We start from the raw sequence: 21,521 nt of genomic DNA, 5'->3' as shown, positions 1-21,521 counted from the left end.
AAGAGATTTTACTTAAGCTGTATGGTAGTTGGAAGTGGTGGATCAATCTCTTAATTTTATCAGGAAATTGATTTTCTTTCCATTTTAATTTCTTATTTGTTTCAGCGTTTACCCGTTTGATGTAAAGAAGTTGTGTAGTATGTATTTTTTGTAGATTCTGTGAAGTTTACTCTTAGAGCTGCTTTTCCCCCCCTTTGGCGGTGGGTGTCTTGTTGTGTGTTCTGCTATGATGCAATTAATGGCCGTGGTCCAAAGGCATAGTTGTCAATTGGTTGGGTTCTGAAAAGCTTTAGCCCCGGAAATTGTGAAATTTGAAACTGATGGGAGAAGCACACTTGGGATGGAAAACCAATTTCATGCTTTTGCCAATGTTTTCCTTGACAGATGGTTATGGTGATGATGATGCCTTTGAAAGGTGTGGTTCCAATCAATGCTTCGTGCAAGGTCTCTGTACAAGTGTAACCGACACACCAATGGATGTTGTGGCAGATACTTCCGTTTGAGTAGAGCTGAAGTTGAAGTTGAAGTTGAAGTTAGGTTAATTCCATATTTAAAACTAGTCAATGCGACATGGATCCAATCTTCTGATCCATATCATGTCAGCTTTCAGATTGCCTTTTGAAAACGGTGTTTGGGAGAGCAGAGGTGACTCAGCTGCAGCATGATGCCGACAGACGCTGTTGACAATTCAAATCGTTCCAACTGACAGTAATGAATGAATCGAGCACGCTCCAACGCTTCTCTCGACACCTAAGTTTCTATACAGATCATGAATGTTAACACTCGTTGCATATCACACGCCCTAGCCCCTTCTTTCTTCTGAACCAATATGAGCGTCTCACTTAGCCAGGTCAGATGGTTTAATCCTGAACTTCTACTCTATCTTATCCCTTGAATATCACAACTGAAGAGACCTAAATGTTATAAATTATAATCGAATTTAAATTGGATATACTAAGCAACAGAGTTACCATATAAGAACCAAATCCAAATTTCAAACTAACCGAGATAAGGTCCGGTATTCAATCTCAACATCGATCAGGGACTTGATCCAGACTTAAATCTCTCCTCCTTCAGTGCTTGGAATGGAAATTCGAACCAAATGATCAAATCCGTGACCGGTTGACACTATTAAATAAGGGTGTCAATTCGATACAACAGCGGTATTTGGGATGGTTACTAAGATGATCCACACTTTACTCTCCTGGTGGTATAGTTGTGGGGATAAAGATGATCCACACTTTGATTTAACACCCTTATTTTTTTAAGTTTTACCTAAGGACATTAAAAAATAAAACTTACAACCTCGACCTTCTTTGGCAAAAGATGTCTTGCCAACCTGGTTACCCTTCGGATTAATTTTCTGCTACCTACTACAATCTTGATATTCGATGATGACATGAGGTTGAATTTCTTTTCTTTTTGGTAGAAGACAAGGTTGAATCTTAAGAGTGCATCAAGTAATCATGAGGATTTTGTTTTTTGGCCAGAAAGTCATCCTGAGAATTGAAGTTGAAACTGAAAAGTGCACCAAGTCACCATGAGAACTAAGGTTGAAACTTAAAGAGTGCATCAACTCACCAACTACCATTTTTGCTTGTAATTGATTAAATGGTTTTCCTTTCAAACTTTGGATTTTACTGTAAAGTTATTCTGGAAGATATATAGTTCCATGTGTCTTTATCCATAAAACAACATATATTAAGTTAATAAAACTTTAGAAGAGAAATCATATTTTATTGATTTATAAACCTATGAACTAAGAAATCAAAAATGATAAGATAATCTGATCGGTTATCATATTCATGTCGACTATTTATAAAATGAATTCAGACTCTCTAAATTGAATAAGAATACAATACGAAATTGGAAGAGCTTTCCAAACTAATACGGAACTTTGTGTCTTTATGGTTCAATGAAAATAAGATGTAAAACTCACCCAAAAGAGACACTGGAAATGTACTCAAGTATTTCACTAGAAAACGGCAGATATATATTGTTTTCATAGCCCCAAAGCAGCAATATAAATCATGCCTGGGAAGCATGTATTCAATTTCTTGTGCGAATGATTCAATGATCATTTATTCATTTAGAGTGACTTGGAATCGAGATTTCCTTGTTACATTTGTCGAGGATCCATAGATGAGAAAAGGGCCCAGCTTTTCTGGCTTGGCTATGAGCAAACTGATTGAGACATGAGGGAGTTCAGATTCCTCAGAAAACTAATGTCTTCCACACTACGCCAGACTTCCAAAGGAACCAGATTCTGAATAGCTCGTATCAAGCTCAGATTGTCTGACTAAAGTATCATCTTCTCATGGATGTCACCAATTGCTTGAACGCGGCCACTTCGAATGGCGATCGCTTCACCTTGTAGCACTGTCGAGAAGCACACTGGATGACACCTGATGAGCCAGAAAGGAGGAAGCCTATTCCATTAAGTGGCTTATTCTGTGTTCCAGTGAGAGTTGCATCGCCTGACCATACTGGAATAAAACTTCACATATAGCACAGACCACACCACCTTTCTATTTCACCAAGGATCCAGTGAAATTTTTACATGCTATTCTTTTTTACACCTTAATCCAGTCTTCCATATGTACAAATTCATCAAGGTTCTAAGCATTGTTATCGTACTTGAAAACAATATCAGTCTTCAAAACTATACACATACTTGTCCGTCTTTGCAATTCATGTATATCTTAAGGTTCTGGCAACATAGGCCGGACACTGACCAGGTTAGGGAGAGCAGTGGACTGAAGCTTCTTAATTTCAATTGCTGTCACCTTGCAGGACTCCAATGTTAATGATCTCAAATTCTTTAGAGGCTTCAAATAGTGCAACCCCGCATTAGTGATACGAGAATTTGAAACATTTAGAGACACCAATGCAGTCATTCCTGTATTTGCAGAAAACATATATAAGTTAAAAATATGAAGCTACCAAAGGGACATCAACTGAAAAAATTGATAAGACTTCTATAAATCTATCCCTGGAAAGCTCGTTTTTTCGGGGTTGGCATACAGTTCCTTTTCTGGGAACTCAAATCTGGGTTCTCTTTTCAGTCAAGTAAAAATATTAAAAGAATAATATGAAGTTTATAACACCAAGATGAGTGACAAAATCACTCAAAAGTAAGAAATCAGCAAATTGAGATGCCATTGTCCTGATATTCTCTCAATTTGAGAGGTGAGATATTGATCTGCCAATCCGAAAATGATCAAGTTTTGAAAAGTATGTTGGAGTGAATGTCAGGAGCATTGAAATAGGCTTCCTGAGTGCTGCAATGGATGTTGGGAGTATCACTTAGACTATTAGTCAGGCAGCAATTGGACATCAAGCAATGAAGCAGCAAATGGGATATCAAACAATGAAGGATATAAACTTCTCAGCATAAAACGACGTATAGATACCAGAAATTGTTTCCAAGCTTTTATCTGTGAGGTTGCTGTTTTGAGACAGGTTTAATAGCATTAAGGAAGCAAGATCCTTGATATTCCTCACACCAGCATCAGTCAACCCTCCACCACATATCTCTAGACTGCGGAGATTCTTGAAGTCTGAATAAGACAAATATACACATACCAATCAATATGTTGCTGATAAATATGAAGCTGCAATTAAGCAGGGTATTCTGCTACATAATTTCAGTAACTTATTTTTGGATAAAAATATTTCAGCAAGAACCAACCATCACTAACTCTAACAAGTAATATTCAGAAGATAGGCTGGCACAGAAAACATATGATGTATACTTTAAACTTACATCGCAAACTATTTGTTCCTAGATCTGTTATATGAGCGCCAAAAAGATCAAGATGAGTCAACCCAGTAAGACCTGCAATAGCAAAGATAGGTAGGTAAAAAATACATAAAATCCTAAGCTGAAGCATAATATGTTCAAATGCCATCAACAAGTGTAAGGGTTCTCTTTCATCCTTTCCAAGGATTCTAATTACAATAATCATTCAAGTCACCAATTTCAGGCAATTACTAAACTCTGCCACGGGCTGAAGAAGCAAAATGTTGTATAATGTTTAGGCATGATGGTTTAATGACAAAGATATCAATACCTTGACAAACATCATTTCTGACAATTTTGACTTTGTTCCTACAGCTTCAAATAGATACAAGCTATGATAGTAAAACTATATGAAGAAATCATAGGCGATCCCCCTTTCCCTCTCTTCCCTTCAAAAACAAACGTAAGATCATCACAGGCAAATGTCAATGCCGTGGTAGTTTCATGGACAGTTAGATTGGTACAGGAAATCTTGGAAAAACTGTCAAATGTCCAACCAACACTCTATTTTTTACTTCCTTCATCCCTTTCACTTGTGAGAATCTTTAAGAGGATGCGTGTGTGCACCCGGGGGGGGGGTTTGCAGGGGTGCTTGGGGTAAAAGCATCTTTGATTCACAAGTGAAGCAGGAACTCCTACAATAACAGGAGCCAAACAATATTCAACCAAATGAACAACTCCTCCAACACCAACAACAAGAAACACAAAGTGCACAACTCATAAACTGGTAAGACATTACAGCTGCTTCAGTACAAAGATTTACATTTGTGAGAAGTACACTAACAAGCAATATTCCTTCAGTGTGTAAAAGTACTTACTTGTAAGAGCCGCAATCCCAGTATCAGTGATTTGGCGAGAATCCAGATTAAGTGATTTAAGCGATGTCAGTCCAGACAATTTCCTCAGGCCACTATCGGTAACCATGGTGAATGACAAATTTATACACTCCAGATTAACCAAGCCTATAATTGGAAAACCAATACAAAACCAGGATTTAATTTGGGATATATAAAACAACTAACATAATAGCCCACAAATTCAACCATCAGAATGAATAGAGTCAAGTACCAATATCCATAAAATAGACTAAACTTTAAGCCAGAAGAGAAATTGAATAAGATTTACACAGAATAAGTGAAAAAATATCACTAATAATAGAAAATGTGAGCAAGACCAGAGAGATGACGGAGCCCAGGGCTTCCAACTTCAGTATCAGACAACTCCAAACTCTTCAAGTGCCGAAGACCTGAGCTTAAGAAGGGAAACAAAAATAAACAACAAATCAGATCTCCATACACCAGCACATACCCTAAAAGAATAACCTTTTCTTCAAAAGACAGGTTTGTTGTGTAACAATAAATATGTGCAGCAAGTCATACACCCTCCATCCCTAAAAAATAGTAGATATTTTTGATGTTTGAGCCTCTCAAAATGTTTGTGAGATGCCCTCATTTTAATCATCCAAAGTTTACAGTATTCATTTGCTATAATTGTCACTTTCAATTATAATGTTTTTATTATTATTATTATTATTTTAATTTCAAAGAACAGTCTCTTATGCAATACAGCTTTGGAACAATCCAAGTCTGTTTGGAACCCCATCAAGAATCAGGTCCAAATATGGTTTTAGTATCGTAGATATTCAAGATGTTATTATTTATTTTATTGGGATAAGTATGTAAACCTATTTTTAATTTGAGTAGGCTACATAGGAATGAAGATAGTTTTGGTAAGTTTCAAATTGTTTTAAGTTCTAGTATATATATATATATATATATATTTTTTTTTGGAATGAAAAAAATTCATTAACCAAAGGGGAAGCAAGGACACGAGATAAGGGCAAAGCCCATCCAAGCCAACAGCCGAAAAACAGAGCAACACAAGGAGAAAGTACTACAGAGAACTCTAGGCAAACACCAAAAGAGAAATTAGTGTTTTTTTGTTTTCTTCTTCTTCCTGTTGGAAGGATCATACTCCACAACAAAGTCTTTGTCAAGGTTGTTTTGACCTCTAGGAGGCCAATTACTCTGCCTGCGGTACCCAAGGGGGGGGGGGGGGGTGTTTCTGAAGAGGAGATCTCAATCTCAGAGCTGTGGGAAGCAATGTCCAAGGAAGGATCAAGAGAGGGGGAGGGTGAGAGTTGGAATAATGGAAAGGTTGGGTGAGTCCTAATATAGTTGTCGTATTGAAGTCTGTTTTTCTTTTCTGTTATCTGTATGATTGTAGTCAACGTGTTATAAACATAATGAATTGAATGAAAGCGACTTTTCTGTTACTCCCCCTCCCCCCCTCTTTTTTCTTCTTTCCTTTTCAGCTTATGAGATTTCTTCTGTAATTCTGCTTCTGCTCAAACATTCATTTTCACTGTCTCTCTTCCTAGCTATTTCTGCTTCCTCCTTTGATATTTCTTCTCATTCTGTTGTTCCCATTTTCTACTGCAGTTATGACTGTACAACACCAGCCAACAGTGCCATTCTCTTTGTCTGCTGCAAGTAACAGCCCCAGCTCTCTTATTCTCTTCTTTTTTGCTTTCCTCTTTTGGTTTTGCCTCACTGCTGCTGTTCAGCTAATTCCTAGAGATCTGCAAGTTAATTCTATTCCATTCTTATGCTGATCTCTTGCAGTCATTGTTAAAGCTACAACTACTTTGATAAAAATTAAAAAATAAATAAAATCCAATGACTGCAGCTTCTTTTTTTTGTCTTCTTGTTTTACATGTTCTGTTAATGGTACATTTGGTGCTTTGTCATCTTCTCAGCCCAGTTGATAATCAAATTCAGTATTTTTATTTATTTTTAATTTCTAACCCCTGTTTTAGCCTAATTAACCTAGAGTAATCAATGCACCACAGCCTTGGACTGATCCAAGTTCATTTGGGAACACAGGTAAAGAATCAGGCCCCGATTTGGATTTTAGGCCAGCAGGTATTTGGGATTTTATTATTCATTTTACCGGGATATGCATATAGAATCTTTTTAAATTAGTGTCAGGATACATATAAATAGGAATAGTTTTAGTAAGCTTCTATTAGTTGCCCTTTTTTTATTTTTTTTTATTTAAGCATATTCTTTTATTATCCATATGCATGTAATTGAATTGAAGATTGTATGCATTTCACTCCTCTCCCATTCCCTCCCCACACCACCACCCCCCACCCCCCCAAAAAAAAAAACACAAAAGAAGAAGAAAGAAAGACGACAACAACCATCATCTTCATGTTTATAATATAACCATGGTAGGACAATTTATGGGGGTAACAAAGGGAATACCGTCAACATGCCTATTAAACAATCCAGTTGATCAATCCAAATCCCCTAATGGGTTGACTCTCTGATTACTGTTTCATGCAGTTTAGATTGTCTGATTGGGCCTCAGAAAACTTTATTTTGGCCCCTTGAGCTAGAAAAAAACAGATAACATGAGGATGTTGGAACTGCATAAAATCATTAAGTACCATATAGCATGTCCATTGCTTCCAAATTATCAGTAAAGAGAGGAAGCCTGCAAGAGTATAATATAAATCCAAATAATAGAAGCCAATGACCCTTAGATGCTTTCAAGTAAAAAGAACTACAATGAGACAGCCACTAAGTAAACATCATTTTGCCACAAATAGAGCAGACTTTAAACACTGAAAAATGTTCACACAAGAACAGCACCTATAAGGGCAGTTAGACTGCTACGTAGCTATTCTGGATACATGAGTGTCAAGTTGAGAGTAATAAAGTATTTGAAAGCATGTCTTTAAAAACTCATGGTCACATCAGGATTGCTAATGAAATGCAATACAAATGAACAGAATGAAACTGAATCAGAAGAGGAAAGGCAAGGGGAAAAAAATTAACCTGCCAAATTAACTAGACCCGCATCACCAACCTTACATGAATCCAAATTTAGGCTTTCTAAGTTGGTCAAACCTGCAAAGCAGCATTGCTGAACATACTTAGTTAATATTCTTTGGAAAATACAAATTCAATGTTTAAAATTGCTACCAGCAATCACATTAATATATAATGAAAAGAAAATTAAGTACTAAACGTGCAGTTGCTTGCTTCGATGTACCAAGAATATAACAACACAATAACCTTCATCAACCTCTATGCTCAGCTTAACAGCTAACAGAATAAGATTCAAAAAAATCCAAGTCTCAATAACCTGGGGTGGGGAATGGACACTCAACCAATAGCAATCCTGATAGATAAGGACTGAAGTTTCAACACGGGCACCTTCATGGGGGGAATTTTTTTTCTCTTTTTTTTTTTTTTTTTTTTGGGGTTGGGGGGGGGGGGGGGGGGGGGGGGGGAGAGAGAGAGAGAGAGAGAGAGAGAGAGAGAGAGAGAGAGAGAGAGAGAGCACCTTTCAGGTTTACCAAACATGCATCTGTGATATTGTTGAAACCCAAGTTCAATACTTTCAAATTCTCAAATTCTGCAAGATGTAATTGATCACAGGAACTCAATATGCAGACTGCATAGTGTCATGTGTACATGAATATCATAATTCCTTGCACCAACCAAAAAATAGTGCCAACACTCAAGCATCACTCACCAGAAAACTTCTCACATCCAGGATCAGATAGACAGCATCTATTAAGATTCAAAAATAAGAGGGCTACTCGAGCTGCACATTAAAGACAAAAATCCAAAATTCAGTGATAAGCTATCACCCTAATCTCCCCATGTGCTGGGGGAAGGGGGACAATGGAATTTTTACAAGATGCCAAAATATAAATTTTATAAATATCCGTGATAAATTTAATTTGGAAAATGCAATGATATTGTCACTAAATAAAATAGAATTTTAAAAATGTCAACATTTAGTCTCTCTTGATTTAATTTGGAAAATGTAATGATATTGCCACTAAATAAAATAAAATTTTTAAAATGTCAACATTTAGTCTCTCTTGCTTATAGAAATTCTCTAGCAATTGAATACAAGGCCTCCAATTTCTGTGAGAGAGAGAGAAGCCTGGGGGTGGGGGAGTAGTTCAAATTCTCATAAAACTGTTCCTTCAAATCCTAAAGTTGGACTTCCCACCATGGTTATCAAAGCGTCCGCCTAGGCGGCAAAGCGGTTTTTGAACCGCTTAAATTGTGACCGCTTAACTAACGAGCTGATTTCTTGCCGCTTTTTTGTTTATCCATTACCGGTTTGCCGTCTTTTGCGCCTTATTGCCGCCTAGATGCTAAAGCAGCCGCTTTTTTTTACATTTTGTAATTTGTGCATATTAGTTTTCTTTTTTTTTAATCATAATTTATCCTACAATGCCGAATATAAATTTAAATATGTGAGCCATTTTGGAATTGAGGCCCAAATTGCCTGTCGGCAACAAAATGTGAAGCATGAGCCATATTCAATGATTACTAATATAGTACATACTACTTTTCTTTCATTTTTAGTTTTCACATTGATTATTGATATAGTACATGCTACATAATTATTGTTATGAATCTATGAAGCTTGATGAGATAAAGTTATGTTTTTATTCTTTTTTTGGATAATTTTTCATAACTGTGATTCTTGAATGTTTTTTTATTTTTATTTTTATGAATGTGATTGTTGAATGTTTGTTTAGTACTTTAGATTATTATAAAAAGTATTTGTATTAAAAAGTAGTTATATTAAAAATATTGACTAAACCGCTTTGGTCGCTTTATTGCCGCCTAAGCGCGCTTAGTCGCCTAATCGCCAAGACGGAGCCCCAATCGCTTTGGTCGCTTTGCCGCTTTAATAACCATGCTTCCCACTGAATTATACAAAAATAGTAGGGATACTAAGAATCCTTAAGGGCCAGCAGTATTTGTGCTTTAACTTGAATCGTAGATAAAGGACCTCGGGATCTTTCAGTAGACAAATTTTGGGCTGCAACCAACATGGGAGATAGAAGTGCACCTAGAAAATCTTCAAAGGCAAGCCACTGAGAAAGCTGATCCATTCTAGAAAATATTTCTGGGAAAGCTCACTGTGCAGCCGTCTAAATTGTGAACCCATTTTATATATCATAGACTGGGACCTGAGATTCTGAACATCCTCAAATTAACAACAAAACCACTGGTGAATGAAGCAACATCCAAAGGAAGGAAGCAGTATAAAATCCCTAGCCATGGGTTTGTTAGATTGCCTTTATTATGTTTGTTTCTATATTTTTCTTAAATCTCTATATTCTACTCTCTCTGGGCAATCATAAATAGAAGCTCCAGTTCATGCTTTACTGCTACAGAATGAGCCAGAGTTTCTGTTTTCTGTAAAAGTTGCAAATATAAAGTAGAAAGATGCTGGGTTTGATCGGCCTAAAAACCCACATTATAGTGACGACTGTTGGTGACCAAGACTTATGTAATACAAGTTCTGCGGCATCTCATTTTCTGTGATTCACAGTAGCTTTCCGGGGTTGGTCAGCCACCTCAGGACTTCGAAGCACAAATCTTATCAGTTACCAGTCATACAAATTTTACAAAGCAGTAATGGGCTTGATTGTGGCACTATCAAGGTGTATAGTTGAGCTTATATTCAATCTAGACCAAGAAGTTTTGACAATATAACAGTACCCTTTTTTATGCAGAATTGGCAGCATATACAAAAAAGAGAAAAGCCCAATGGTCAAACCCATCAAAGCTTAAGGATATGATCCAAAACAGCCCATGGCTTGCATGGGCTAGGATTATTGTAGTGGGTTAAAGTTAGCCCACATATGTTGAACCTTATAGTCTAGACGTAAGCCCAAGTCTAGATTTTAAAAAGTCAATAAAAGGGGCTGTGGTTTGAAAATAAACGAACTCATTGTCAAAGGAGTTTTCCTTTGTCAAAGAGGTAGGTAGTAGTTGAGTTATTAATAAGTAGATGGTGTTAGCTAGTGGTTGGATGTTACCATTATGTCTCTTTAGAATGCTATATAAAGAGACTTATGTAAGAGGTGAAGACACAACTTATGAATTGGAATCAAATTGCTTGCTAGCATTCCTCCTCTTTGGAGAACCCTTGTGTTTGATCAAGGTAGGTTGGTGTTCGATCCAATCGATCCACCTTGCGGTGTGAAGCTCGGGTGTTACATGTTACATTGTTATTGTCACTTTCTTCATTATAGTTCTGCCCCTATTTGAAGATCTATTCAGCCCGTTATAATACCATTCTAGTTTCAGCCCTCTTTCCCATCTAAACTCTGTTTCACCTTAAGTCCATCAAATTTGCAATTGACTCCTGTGAAGAGGTCCTATTTGGGTATTGTTTTGATCAATCAAATTTGGTATCTACATTACTTATGCTGGCTTTTTTTCAAAACTCATTAGAGGAACTTCATTGTTTTACCCCTAAATTCTAATGTTCTTTTTGGCTAGGGAATACTGCAACTTGGTTTGTTCTCTACTTCTCTGTCTCCCTTCACCACTTTCAAGAAAATGTTGTTTCTTTTGCAGAATATTTAAAAATTTAATCATAGAAAATCATAAAAAATTAAAAAAAAATCCCATGAAAACCAACACAGAAACAAAAATAGTCAAACACCTACACAATAGACAACGATAGACCAATTCACAACCAGAAAGCAAGTTGAAGACTAAATTAATGAATAAGAATAATTCAATGTATAGCGAATTCCTTCAATTTTAACTGCCAGTTATTTTATTCTACACCTAAAAGCAACCATGATGTAAAAGGCAACTCTTTATCCAAGTTGCACCAAGTAAAGCACTGTATGTCTCAAGCTAACAAATGACTGATCACCAAAAAATAATTTATCTATACCAACAACATTGAAAATTTTAAATCAGCCCAGTAAAACATGAGACCTGAGATGGACTCCAAGCATGCTGCAGTAACAGGGCAACCTTCCATGTTCAACAGAACAAGCTTATCCAGACCTGTAACAAAAGAATTTTACGCTTCACCAACTCACCAATCAAGTGCACAAAATCTTTCAATAATGTTCTTTTCTTGTTATCTTCCTTCGGGGTTTGTAATGAATTTCTTTATCATCCAAAAAAAGAAGATGGGAGGGGAGCATGACACTGTTCATGTGAAAAGTGTTTTGGCCTCCTTTTGGTCCTTTTAAAAGATCGCCTGGGTCCAGCACTAGTTCTACTTCAGTCTTTTTAGTGTTGTTTTTGTTTCTGTTGCCAGAACCTCTTGCTCAGCTTGATCTTCTTCTTGTCAGATGATGTCATGGATAACATCAATGAAATTCACATAAGACATAAAACAGGGGTTGGATTATATTAGATGTTTATGTTTAATGGCAATAGGTTAACCTTACAAAGATTTAAGGTAACTTTAGGAAATATAAAATAAGAGACGATTAATTAACCGAAAATATAAATGGAACAGACTAGAATGTAATCTCATAACACATTTATAAGGTGTCTGTGATATTTCTGAATTCCTTTGGGATATCTGTGCTTTAAGGATAAATATTTAGGGAATGTCAGACATTATTAACCCTAAAAAAAAAAAGAAGGAAAAATGTTTGCAGTGTTCTTGTAACCAAAGACAAGTTTCTAAATTAATGAGTTGGTGTATGTATCTACATAATCATATGCACAACAGTATAAGGTAACTACTTTTAGAAAAGAACTAAGGAACCTTTAAGATAAGCAACTCCAAAATCTGAGACTCTATTGCATGAAATTTGCAATTCTTCCAAGTTTGTAAGCCCTGAAACAAAACAGAAAAAGACATTTTAAACAAAAGAATTGTTATTAGTGTATAATACGACAAGTATTCAAGAAGTGAATCAATAACTTTGATGCATGATTTGCAATTCTTTCAGGTTTGATAGCCCATATGAGGAAATATGCAATCTGCACTCCAAATTGATAAATAGAGGACTACCAATCCATGCTTCATCAAAGTGAAGCTTAGGTGATGATCATCCACAGAATAAATATTCAAATTAATAAACAAAAGTAAATGTTTGCAGACCAAATACATATGCTAAAGAAAATTAGGTAGACAATAACGCGCAGCAGAAAAGACTCAGAAAATAATTGTTTGAATGGTAACATTTTGAATCCTTTGTTTAAGCTTCAAGAAAACATCAAACTGCCTCTATTTTTGTAGCATCACAACCATTGGCATCATAACGAATACAAGACCTAACAACAAGTCATACAATTATTATGTAGCACTGCATGCAAGTGCTGCTTCTCAGTATCTGTAAAAGAGAGACAAGATAGACAATGCACTGTCCTCAGGAAAGAAAACTAAATGACAGAATGACTACCTGAGATATGCTCCATGTCTTCGTCCGTAATGCATTTACAACACCTGATATTAAGAGACTCAAGCTTTGATAAACCTGTTGAAAAGAGAAAATGATACTAGATATAAGGCAAATGGCATGTGTAATAGAACAAGATAACACAAACCAATAAATTAATTTTAGAACATGGTACATAAGAGTAAGCAGTTACGTTTGGCTCCAAATACACGAGTGCACCCAAATATTCCAGAGCAGTGAATGCATATAAGACCTTTCAGGTTTTGCAGTAGGAATCTCTATCTACTTCCCTAACAAGTTTCTGTTATAGATTTTCCAAGAGGAAAAAGAGACACATGTAGATGCCATCGGAATTTACCCCCACCCCCACCCACAGCACACACACCAGGAAAAAAATTGCTGTGCAAAAAAATATACAGGAGCAACGGAATTATGGAATCCTCAACACAATGTATCCAACCATACAAAGATGCTAACAATTTAAAATCCCCAAGAATGCTTTATTTTGTTGGAAGTAAATAAACCACGGCTTATCAGTATCATGTAACATATCAGAAGGATGATTTTAAGAGAGATTTTGAATTGTAGAGGAGAGATGCAAGACAGAGAAATGGTCAAGAAACATATGCAAATGCCCAGGATGTATGCAAACTACGGTTATAAAGCATAAAACATTAGAAGCAAGAACTATATAAAATATATCATACATAAAAAGGATAACTGAACACAACAAAATCCACTTAGAATCAGCCCTATGTCGCATTGAATCGTACAAAAAAAAATCTGATAAAAAAGAGCATTTAGTTGAATATATATACAAGATGATGTTTCTTGAATGTATTATGTATCAATACCAATTTTTCATAGATATCACATTGGTGCCTTCAGGATGTGATATGCATCAGTCAATATCCGTGGATATGAGTGGACTCTTGAAACCTCGACAAAAACCTCATATGAGAGTTGTCATGAACTATTAAGTTTAACTATTTTATTTATTAGTTTGATTATCGAATAGGAGTCAGAGAGGTATTAGGAGTTGTTTAAAAGTGGAGCGGTAATCCATTGATGCTGTGTAGTCACGTATGTAGCTATGTCACCATGTAATATCTCCTCAATATTATTATTGTAATGGAAGTGGTGGAGAATTATATCTCAAATTTATTTCCAGTGATTATCTCTTAAGAGAAGAGGATGGCAGCCCCCCCCCCCCCCCCAATTGAGCCAGACACCATTGCTTCACCCATAAAGCAAATCACACTCCTGCCACATCTCTTCTACCCAAATTCCTTTCTATTTCTCTCTTAATTTAATTTTACTTCCAGATTGTCTCATATGTAACAAGAGTTGTAAAAATAATCAAAACTTTATTTTCATAGAGCATCACTAGTTAAATTTTTCCAGTCGAAGCTAGATTACTGACTGACAAACCTTTAAGATGAATAAGTCCGCCATGAATTTCTGAACATCTCTCTAGGTCCAACTTTACAAGGTTAACTAACCCAGGAAAAGCACTCATTCCTTGAGCAGTGATGAAATTGTTCTTTTTAACACTCAAAGATGTCAAGCTTGAAAGACCTGAGAGAACAAGACAAACAATATATTATGATAGTACAAATTCCCAAACCACAAAAGAGTAAATATGAAATAAATAGATAAATAATTGCATGTAGTGACTATATCCCAAAGTAGAAGAGCACAGATCCTGAGTCATCAACAAAAAAAATCCCCTAGCAGGCTATGCATGAAATCTAGTGCATTAGAAAGAAAACAATTAAAAAAAAAAAAAAAAAAAGGATGTTTGTTCATAAAACAGAACTGGAAAATAGAACACATTATCAAATCATCAGGATACAAAAGAAGAAACGTCATCAAACAGATACAGTGTCCATTAGTTCCCAAAGTTAATGACTAACCTTTACCAGCTGAAATTTTATGACATAACACAAAGAAAGAGAGACCCATAGAGGCCGTGACATTCATAAACACATGATTTAAGTACCACTTAACTGCCACAAAGATGATCTCAAGGTCATAGGCTATAGTTTTTATGTCTCCAAAGCAGAATTTATACTCCATTGACGTAAACCAAGAAAATGGTTCTTAGCATAACTAATACATGAAAACATGTAGTTCAATCAGGAGAGTTACATACATAGCATAATAATACCAGACAATGCTAAACTTAAAACACACGCATATCATTCAAACTAAATTGTTCACCATGGTAATAATTTGAAAATTTTATGAGATTTAACCAAAGGAATGTGTGGCTCCAGAGTCCATGAGGTCATGGAATCTCACTAAAAAAGAAGGAAGGAAGGGGTGGGGGGTTGGCATACCCAATGCACAAGACTCCTGCCATTGGTCTGTGGAACGCCAAACCTATTAGCCTTATCCTGGTTTAGCAGAGGTGATGTTTCAAAACTCAAACTATGACTGTCACACTGGAGAAACCTTTAAACGTTGCACCAAGTCCCGCGCTCTAATGGGACCTCATAACAGGAATGAAAAACTAACACTTAAAATAGTTAACAGATATGACATGGGTGACAAGTGAGCTTGCATCTATCATGAAGCAAAGATAAAGAACATAAATATTGACAGTGATTGGTCAACTCAAAGCAACACGAAAATTTCAGCTCACCAAGATAAAACCCCAAACAGGAAGGTGGCCAATCACCACCCAGAATTTCTAATCTCTGTTTTATTTGATAAGATAAATATAACACAAGCATGTAATCAACTGTGTTTTGTGTTGTAACCAGTCAACATTTTCTTTTCATCAAAGTAGCAAGGCAAGAGTTATGTTGAAACATAAAAGCAATCCCCTCCTAGAAGACAAAACAGCAAAAGAAATTCACATCAAGTTGGCCCAAGGCTGTATGATATATGTAATGTTGCCACCGATGAAAGGGAATCATATCAGAAATTAGAAGCTAGATATAATTCATCCGTAGTAAGAAAAAAAATAGTAGAGTAGCCAATTCAAACAATTATAAAACAAACCAGCAGATTTCAAGTCAAACAGTGCTTCAATAATGTTAAAAGATTTCTTTGCGTTCATTTTTATTTGGAGGTAGGGGGATTGAAAGTATTCACAGTGGATCATACATGGGGAGCTGTGTCTAAACAAAACAACCACAGTGACATAGGCTGATATGGGGAAGAAGATACCACTAATGTGTTTTAGTCCACAGTCTGAAATCTGTTCACAATAATTAAGAGTCAGGTCTTGAAGGTTTGTGCAATCTCTAAGCCGAACCAGCCCGGAATCTGTTACATCAGAACCAGAAAGATCTGCTGACAATAAAGATGAACCCTGGGAAGCAATTACATACATCCAACTGTCTCTTGCTCCAGGGTATTCTCCCAGACAAATATCCTGACAAGCAGCAGCTAAAAAAATATTATTTCTCAGTAGACTGTTAGATAAACATGAAATCATTATTTTTCTTCTTCTTTTTTTTTTTTTTTTTTTCTGGGTAAAGGAACATCAAAGCAGTCAAGACCACAAAAGTATGTAGCTGACATGAATAATACCTGAAGATCACAATCTCTAAAAGCCTCAAGAGAAACATCAGTCAAACGATTGGTGTATATGAGTTCATTAAAGATTTGCTGACTTATATCCCTTGGTAGCGTCGAGAAAGCACTATACTTATCAATATCCTGATACGTAAAGCAAAGCGAAAAAAAAATTGGTCAACACCCAAAGAATCAGCACTGAGGATTCTGAGCTAAGCATGCCAAAGGAAATACATACTTCACATAGTCTCCGAATACATAGTTCCATGAGGGATGGGCATCTGCCTCTTCCCTGCTGAATATCTACACTCGACCGAGGAAGGAAAATCCCCATCCATTTTGAGCTGCCACTTTTTGAATATATTCCAGGAATCCCTCTTCGCACACTTTCTTCATTTACCTGTTGGCGCCATTTTCTCGAACAAACCCCTCCCATTGAATAACGACTTCGGAAAACAAAAACAAAAAAAAAAAATCAGAAACTGTCACGAAAATGCTGCAGAACTATACAGACCATCATAAAAAGGAAAGAATAAAAAACGCAATAATAATAATAACTCCACACGTCTGGTGGATCCTCTAAGAATGCAAATGAAGTAAAATTAGTTATGTCCGATACCCAAAATTCAACGTATAATTCAGGGGCATTTTATTTCATGCAATGTTTCTGAAACCTGCTTTCTGCAACCACGGTTGATTAACTCCGCTAAATATTTCGTAAATGAAGAACTAACAGCAAAAAGAGTAAAAGAGAAATCTTTCCTGCCAGAAAAGTGTTCCACAGAATAAACAGGGGAATTAAATTAACAGATCAGAGAAAAAGTAGGGAACTGGGAGGATCAGCGAGTACGTAACCCTAGATGGTAACAAAAAAGCCAACTCGAAAGCACTATCACATCAATCCTCAGCTCATTATACGTTCATGAAGAAAACGAATTGCTTAAATTTCTCAGGAGAGAGAATACCTAGATGAACATCAGAGCCAACGGAGAAAATCAAGAAACTTGGTCGAGTCGATCGTTAGATATAGATGAAAAAGAGAGATGAGAACTCCAAAACCCAGTTTAACCGGAGGGATGTAACTGAAGCAAGCACGAAAGGAGAAAGACGAAGAAGAAGGAAAGCAAAGGCAGTTAACAAGTCAGGACTCACTAGTGAGAGAAGAGCTTCGAAACCCGAACCGTCCTCCGAAGCGTCAAACGGAAGCCACGTGTCAAACGGAATGAGTGGGAACGAGGTCTGGCGTTGATGGTTTGGGCGTTGAGATAAGTAACGGTGTAAGTGTGGGTCCCACGCGAGCTCTCTTTGCTCTATCCGACTCTCCGAGACGTTCCAACTTTAATTATAATTAATCTCCTTTATTTAGGGTCCACGTAATCACTTACCTCATCGTTACTGAACTCATAACTCGGACGAGCTGAGAACCGTTTGAACTCGGGCGTGTTACGGTTAGAGTGATAGAGTTTGTTTCTCTTGGATTATCCAGGAACTGTAGGTTAAGCCTTATGGGTCATGTTTTTTTTAAACATACATTCAACTCAAGCAGTGACTATTGACGGGTGGGGAAATGGTTTGAAAGTCTATCTAGCTTTTATATATATAGCCTTCACTTTTATGTATAGTGTTCACTTTTTCCTTTTTTGATGAAAATATATAGCTTTCACTTAATGGCATGCAGAACACCCATTTTAATAGCATTCGTATATCTTAATATATTATTGAAGTAATTTGAAAATTTTATTCTACATACATAACAGGCATATATAGATAAGGATGACACTATCAAGGAATAATAAATCTATTTGATAAAAAATATCCCTTGCAAGTTGCATTTCAGTTTTAATGGAAAAGAAGAAAGGATAAGATTTAAGGGAAGTAGCCTTTTGATTATAAAACGAGCAGTCCTTTGACTCTAAAATTCTAATATCATATTATATTATAAAAAAATATTAAAACTAGTTGTTATAAACCAAGCTATGATGTGGATGGTACCAAAAAACCCACATAGATGAAGGGGCTGGAATATAGATATTGGCCTTTCACTTTCATTTTCGTTTCCCATCCTTTTCATTGTTTGATACTTGGATGGTGCATTGTTTCCTGGTGTGCTTTGATTGGCTTAGATTTATGCACCATTTTATGTATTGATAGACAAATCGTCCGCTGGAATTAATCTAAGTCGTTTTTGGCAAGTTTTTTCATGTCATGATATGCTCTAAAGATGTAGCTAGTTCGTTGCATAGCTTTTTAACTCATAAGTTAATCCAATGCATGGATCTAGATCCGATCTACCCAAATTGTCTGTCTTCTATCCTTTCACACTCAAATAAGGACTGACACCATGGAGAGCCGTATGTGTGAGTGTATGGGCAGAGCCAGATTGAACATTGTGAGGCCAGATAATGAGTCTGGATCACCTCTCCGTCGAAGAACGAACACTAATGTCTTTTCATCATACATATTACATGGGCCAATGCAGGACCTATTGTAGTTCCCATATTATATTATTTTATTATATTCCAAGGTGTACACAATAAAAATTTGGATAAATTAATAAAGAGACTTAAATATAGATAACACAATTATAAATAACTTATAAAAAAATATTAAAATAAAGCGTAGGGGCCAAAATTGTGGGAGAAAAACTTTAAAAAATCAAAAGAAAAAGGTGAAAAAGAAATTGTGGGAAAAATTATAGGAAAAAATGTAGATTTGAAGTATATTGACTAAATATGGGATAAACACTCAATTTATCATAAATTAATTTAAAAAAAACAATAATTATGATTATATATAATAATATTAATTGCAGAAATTTAAACATCCAATTAATAAAATTTAAATTGCTATTAGTATGAATTGAAACTTTATGAGAAAGTTTATGGATTCAAAAATAAAATTAAATGATTATGATTAGATAGAGAAAATTGATGGCTGAAATTCTAAATGAGATTCAATTTCCATTAATAGGAAATGAAGTTAAAAAAAAAAATCAATGATTATGATTTGATTGATAAAATCAATAGCTAAATTATAACGAGATTTAAATTGCTAATAGTAGAATCAAAATTCTAGGAAAAAGAAAGAATAACGAAATAATTTTTTTTTGTTAATTATGCTTTATGAAAATAATACTAGAAAAATCATGAGTGTGAGAGAGAGAATAATAATTTGAGAAACAGAGAATGAATACTTGATAACTGTGGAGAAGATTAAAAAATATGTATATTCATAATTATAAATTATTATCTCGTTAGAATTCAGCTAGTAAAAGCTAATTGTGATTTAAATATTCTAACGTCGACCACTCATTCCATCCTCACCATACGCAGTTCAATGTTATGCAATTAACGTACAACATTTAAGCTCTATCCCTAAGAGGTTACCATCCAATTCAGTCCGGGTCCCATCATCGGGAAAAAATTGTCTACTTGCACAACAGTGCAACACCAAAGTGCGATATGTGTCTTATGCTAAATAGACGGCGGAGATCAGAATGCTAGCTTTTAAGTAGAGGAGACTCATTTTTGCAACCCGTCTTGGCCAAAACCCACTCTAAACCTAGATCTAGAAATAAAAAAACCATGTTTCCCATCCCTTTCCTCCGTCTCTTGATCTCTCCCACCATCTACCTTTCCTCCATCCATTTTTCCGATGAATTTCCAAGGGACTGCGTTGGTTTCTTCAAGAATCACTTGGTATACGCTAAAATGGGCATACAATAGTAAGGGTACGTATTGTTTACCGATTTCCAAAATGAATGAGAGATTGAGAAGACAAGAAACCTTAACTTATCGAATGATTATGTTCTTATTTTCATCCACTAAGGGCCTGTTTGGTTTCATGAATCCAGAGATTTCAAATCTCTAGATTCATGAATCTGAGAATTATACCCGTTTGGTTGTAAAAATCTATAGATTCATGAAATCTAGAGATTCACCTTTTTACACTAAAAACGTGAATCTGTAGATTTATGGGTAAGGGGTGAAATCCAGAGATTTCAAAAAAGCTATACATTTACACATTAACAAAAATCACGTCGATCAAATAGTTTTTTAGGATGAATCCACAGATTTCATTCTACAACCAAACACCTAATTTTATAAATTATAACTCCATAGATTTGAAATCTATAGATTTGAAATCTATAGATTTGAAATCTCCAGACTCATGTAACCAAACAGGCCCTAAAACAATTTGGAAACCTATATTTTTGAAAAATTTAAGCACGAATTTTGAAATCTATTGATATATCATCTCTTGAAGGACTTCAAAGAACGGTTGTTGTTTGTGATAATTTTGAATTAAAGATGCTACAATGAGTGGAGGTTATTTCCTTGTTAACCTAATTGAGAATCCAAAAGAGTCAAAAGAGAATTAATTTTCTCTCAACCCTTGAATCTCAGTTTGAAAACATAAACATCGGTACAAACAATGGGCTTGTTCATCAGTTTGGTTAGTAGAAGGAAGAAAACAAATACCAAAGAAGGGAGTTTTTGGAGTTTCAATTAATCGAGTTTTGACAAATGAGAGAGAACCAGAGATGCAGGAAAGGGGTGAAAGGAAGATGGGAAAAACCGTGGATTATAGTTTTGGAACTGAGTTTTAGAAATGGGTGGTTTTTTTTTGTTTTTTTTTTTTTTTTGTACTGGTGCTTTTTTAATACTGGAAATGAAATGTCGCCAGTGCGAACCAAAGACCTCCCCATGGGAGTCTGGGCTTTTAACCGCTTTACTAACCCACCATTGACAGAAATGGGTGGGTTTTAACTAAAATGGATCATATAAATGGGTCTCCTTCGCTAAAAAACCAGCGTTCTGATCTCCACCGTCTATTTAGCATAAGACAAATGTCGCACAGCAGAGAATACGATTATTTCCCCCAACCAGGCAGGGCCACCACCATACATGGGTTGGGCCCACCTTTGCCTTTATGTATGGTGGATATCTATCCGAACCCCTAATGAGGCTCATGGCTGGT

General features: G+C 35.8%; 1 protein-coding gene across 1 annotated transcript; it reads right to left on the bottom strand.

Annotated features, from left to right (window-relative positions):
• Window positions 1–1,799: 1,799 nt before the first annotated feature.
• On the bottom strand, window positions 1,800–17,675 carry LOC149025272 (uncharacterized). Its single transcript, XM_089145497.1, has 16 exons — window positions 17,507–17,675; window positions 16,780–16,987; window positions 16,557–16,685; window positions 16,191–16,398; window positions 14,445–14,591; window positions 13,017–13,091; window positions 12,377–12,448; window positions 11,587–11,658; window positions 8,351–8,422; window positions 8,159–8,230; window positions 7,648–7,719; window positions 4,977–5,048; window positions 4,621–4,764; window positions 3,767–3,838; window positions 3,414–3,560; window positions 1,800–2,899 (listed from the first exon to the last, which is right to left on the bottom strand). The coding sequence occupies exons 2-16, from the start codon at window positions 16,975–16,977 to the stop codon at window positions 2,703–2,705; spliced, it is 1,749 nt and encodes a 582-aa protein (XP_089001623.1). The 5' UTR covers window positions 16,978–16,987; window positions 17,507–17,675; the 3' UTR covers window positions 1,800–2,702.
• Window positions 17,676–21,521: the final 3,846 nt, after the last annotated feature.

Source organism: Hakea prostrata, chromosome 2 (assembly GCF_041222555.1).
Source record: "Hakea prostrata isolate BN-2017 chromosome 2, UWA_Hpros_2, whole genome shotgun sequence".
NCBI classification, from domain to species: Eukaryota; Viridiplantae; Streptophyta; class Magnoliopsida; order Proteales; family Proteaceae; genus Hakea; species Hakea prostrata.
This window is presented reverse-complemented; position numbering and strand designations above follow the sequence as displayed.

Coding starts and splice junctions, on each gene's coding strand:
- LOC149025272 (XM_089145497.1), bottom strand. CDS start 16,977: ATGGGAGGGGTTTGTTCGAGAAAATGGCGCCAACAGGTAAATGAAGAA. Junction 16,399..16,556: donor TTAGAGATTGTGATCTTCAG/GTATTATTCATG, acceptor GCTGCTTGTCAG/GATATTTGTCTGGGAGAATA. Junction 2,900..3,413: donor AAGCTTGGAAACAATTTCTG/GTATCTATACGT, acceptor CTGCAAATACAG/GAATGACTGCATTGGTGTCT.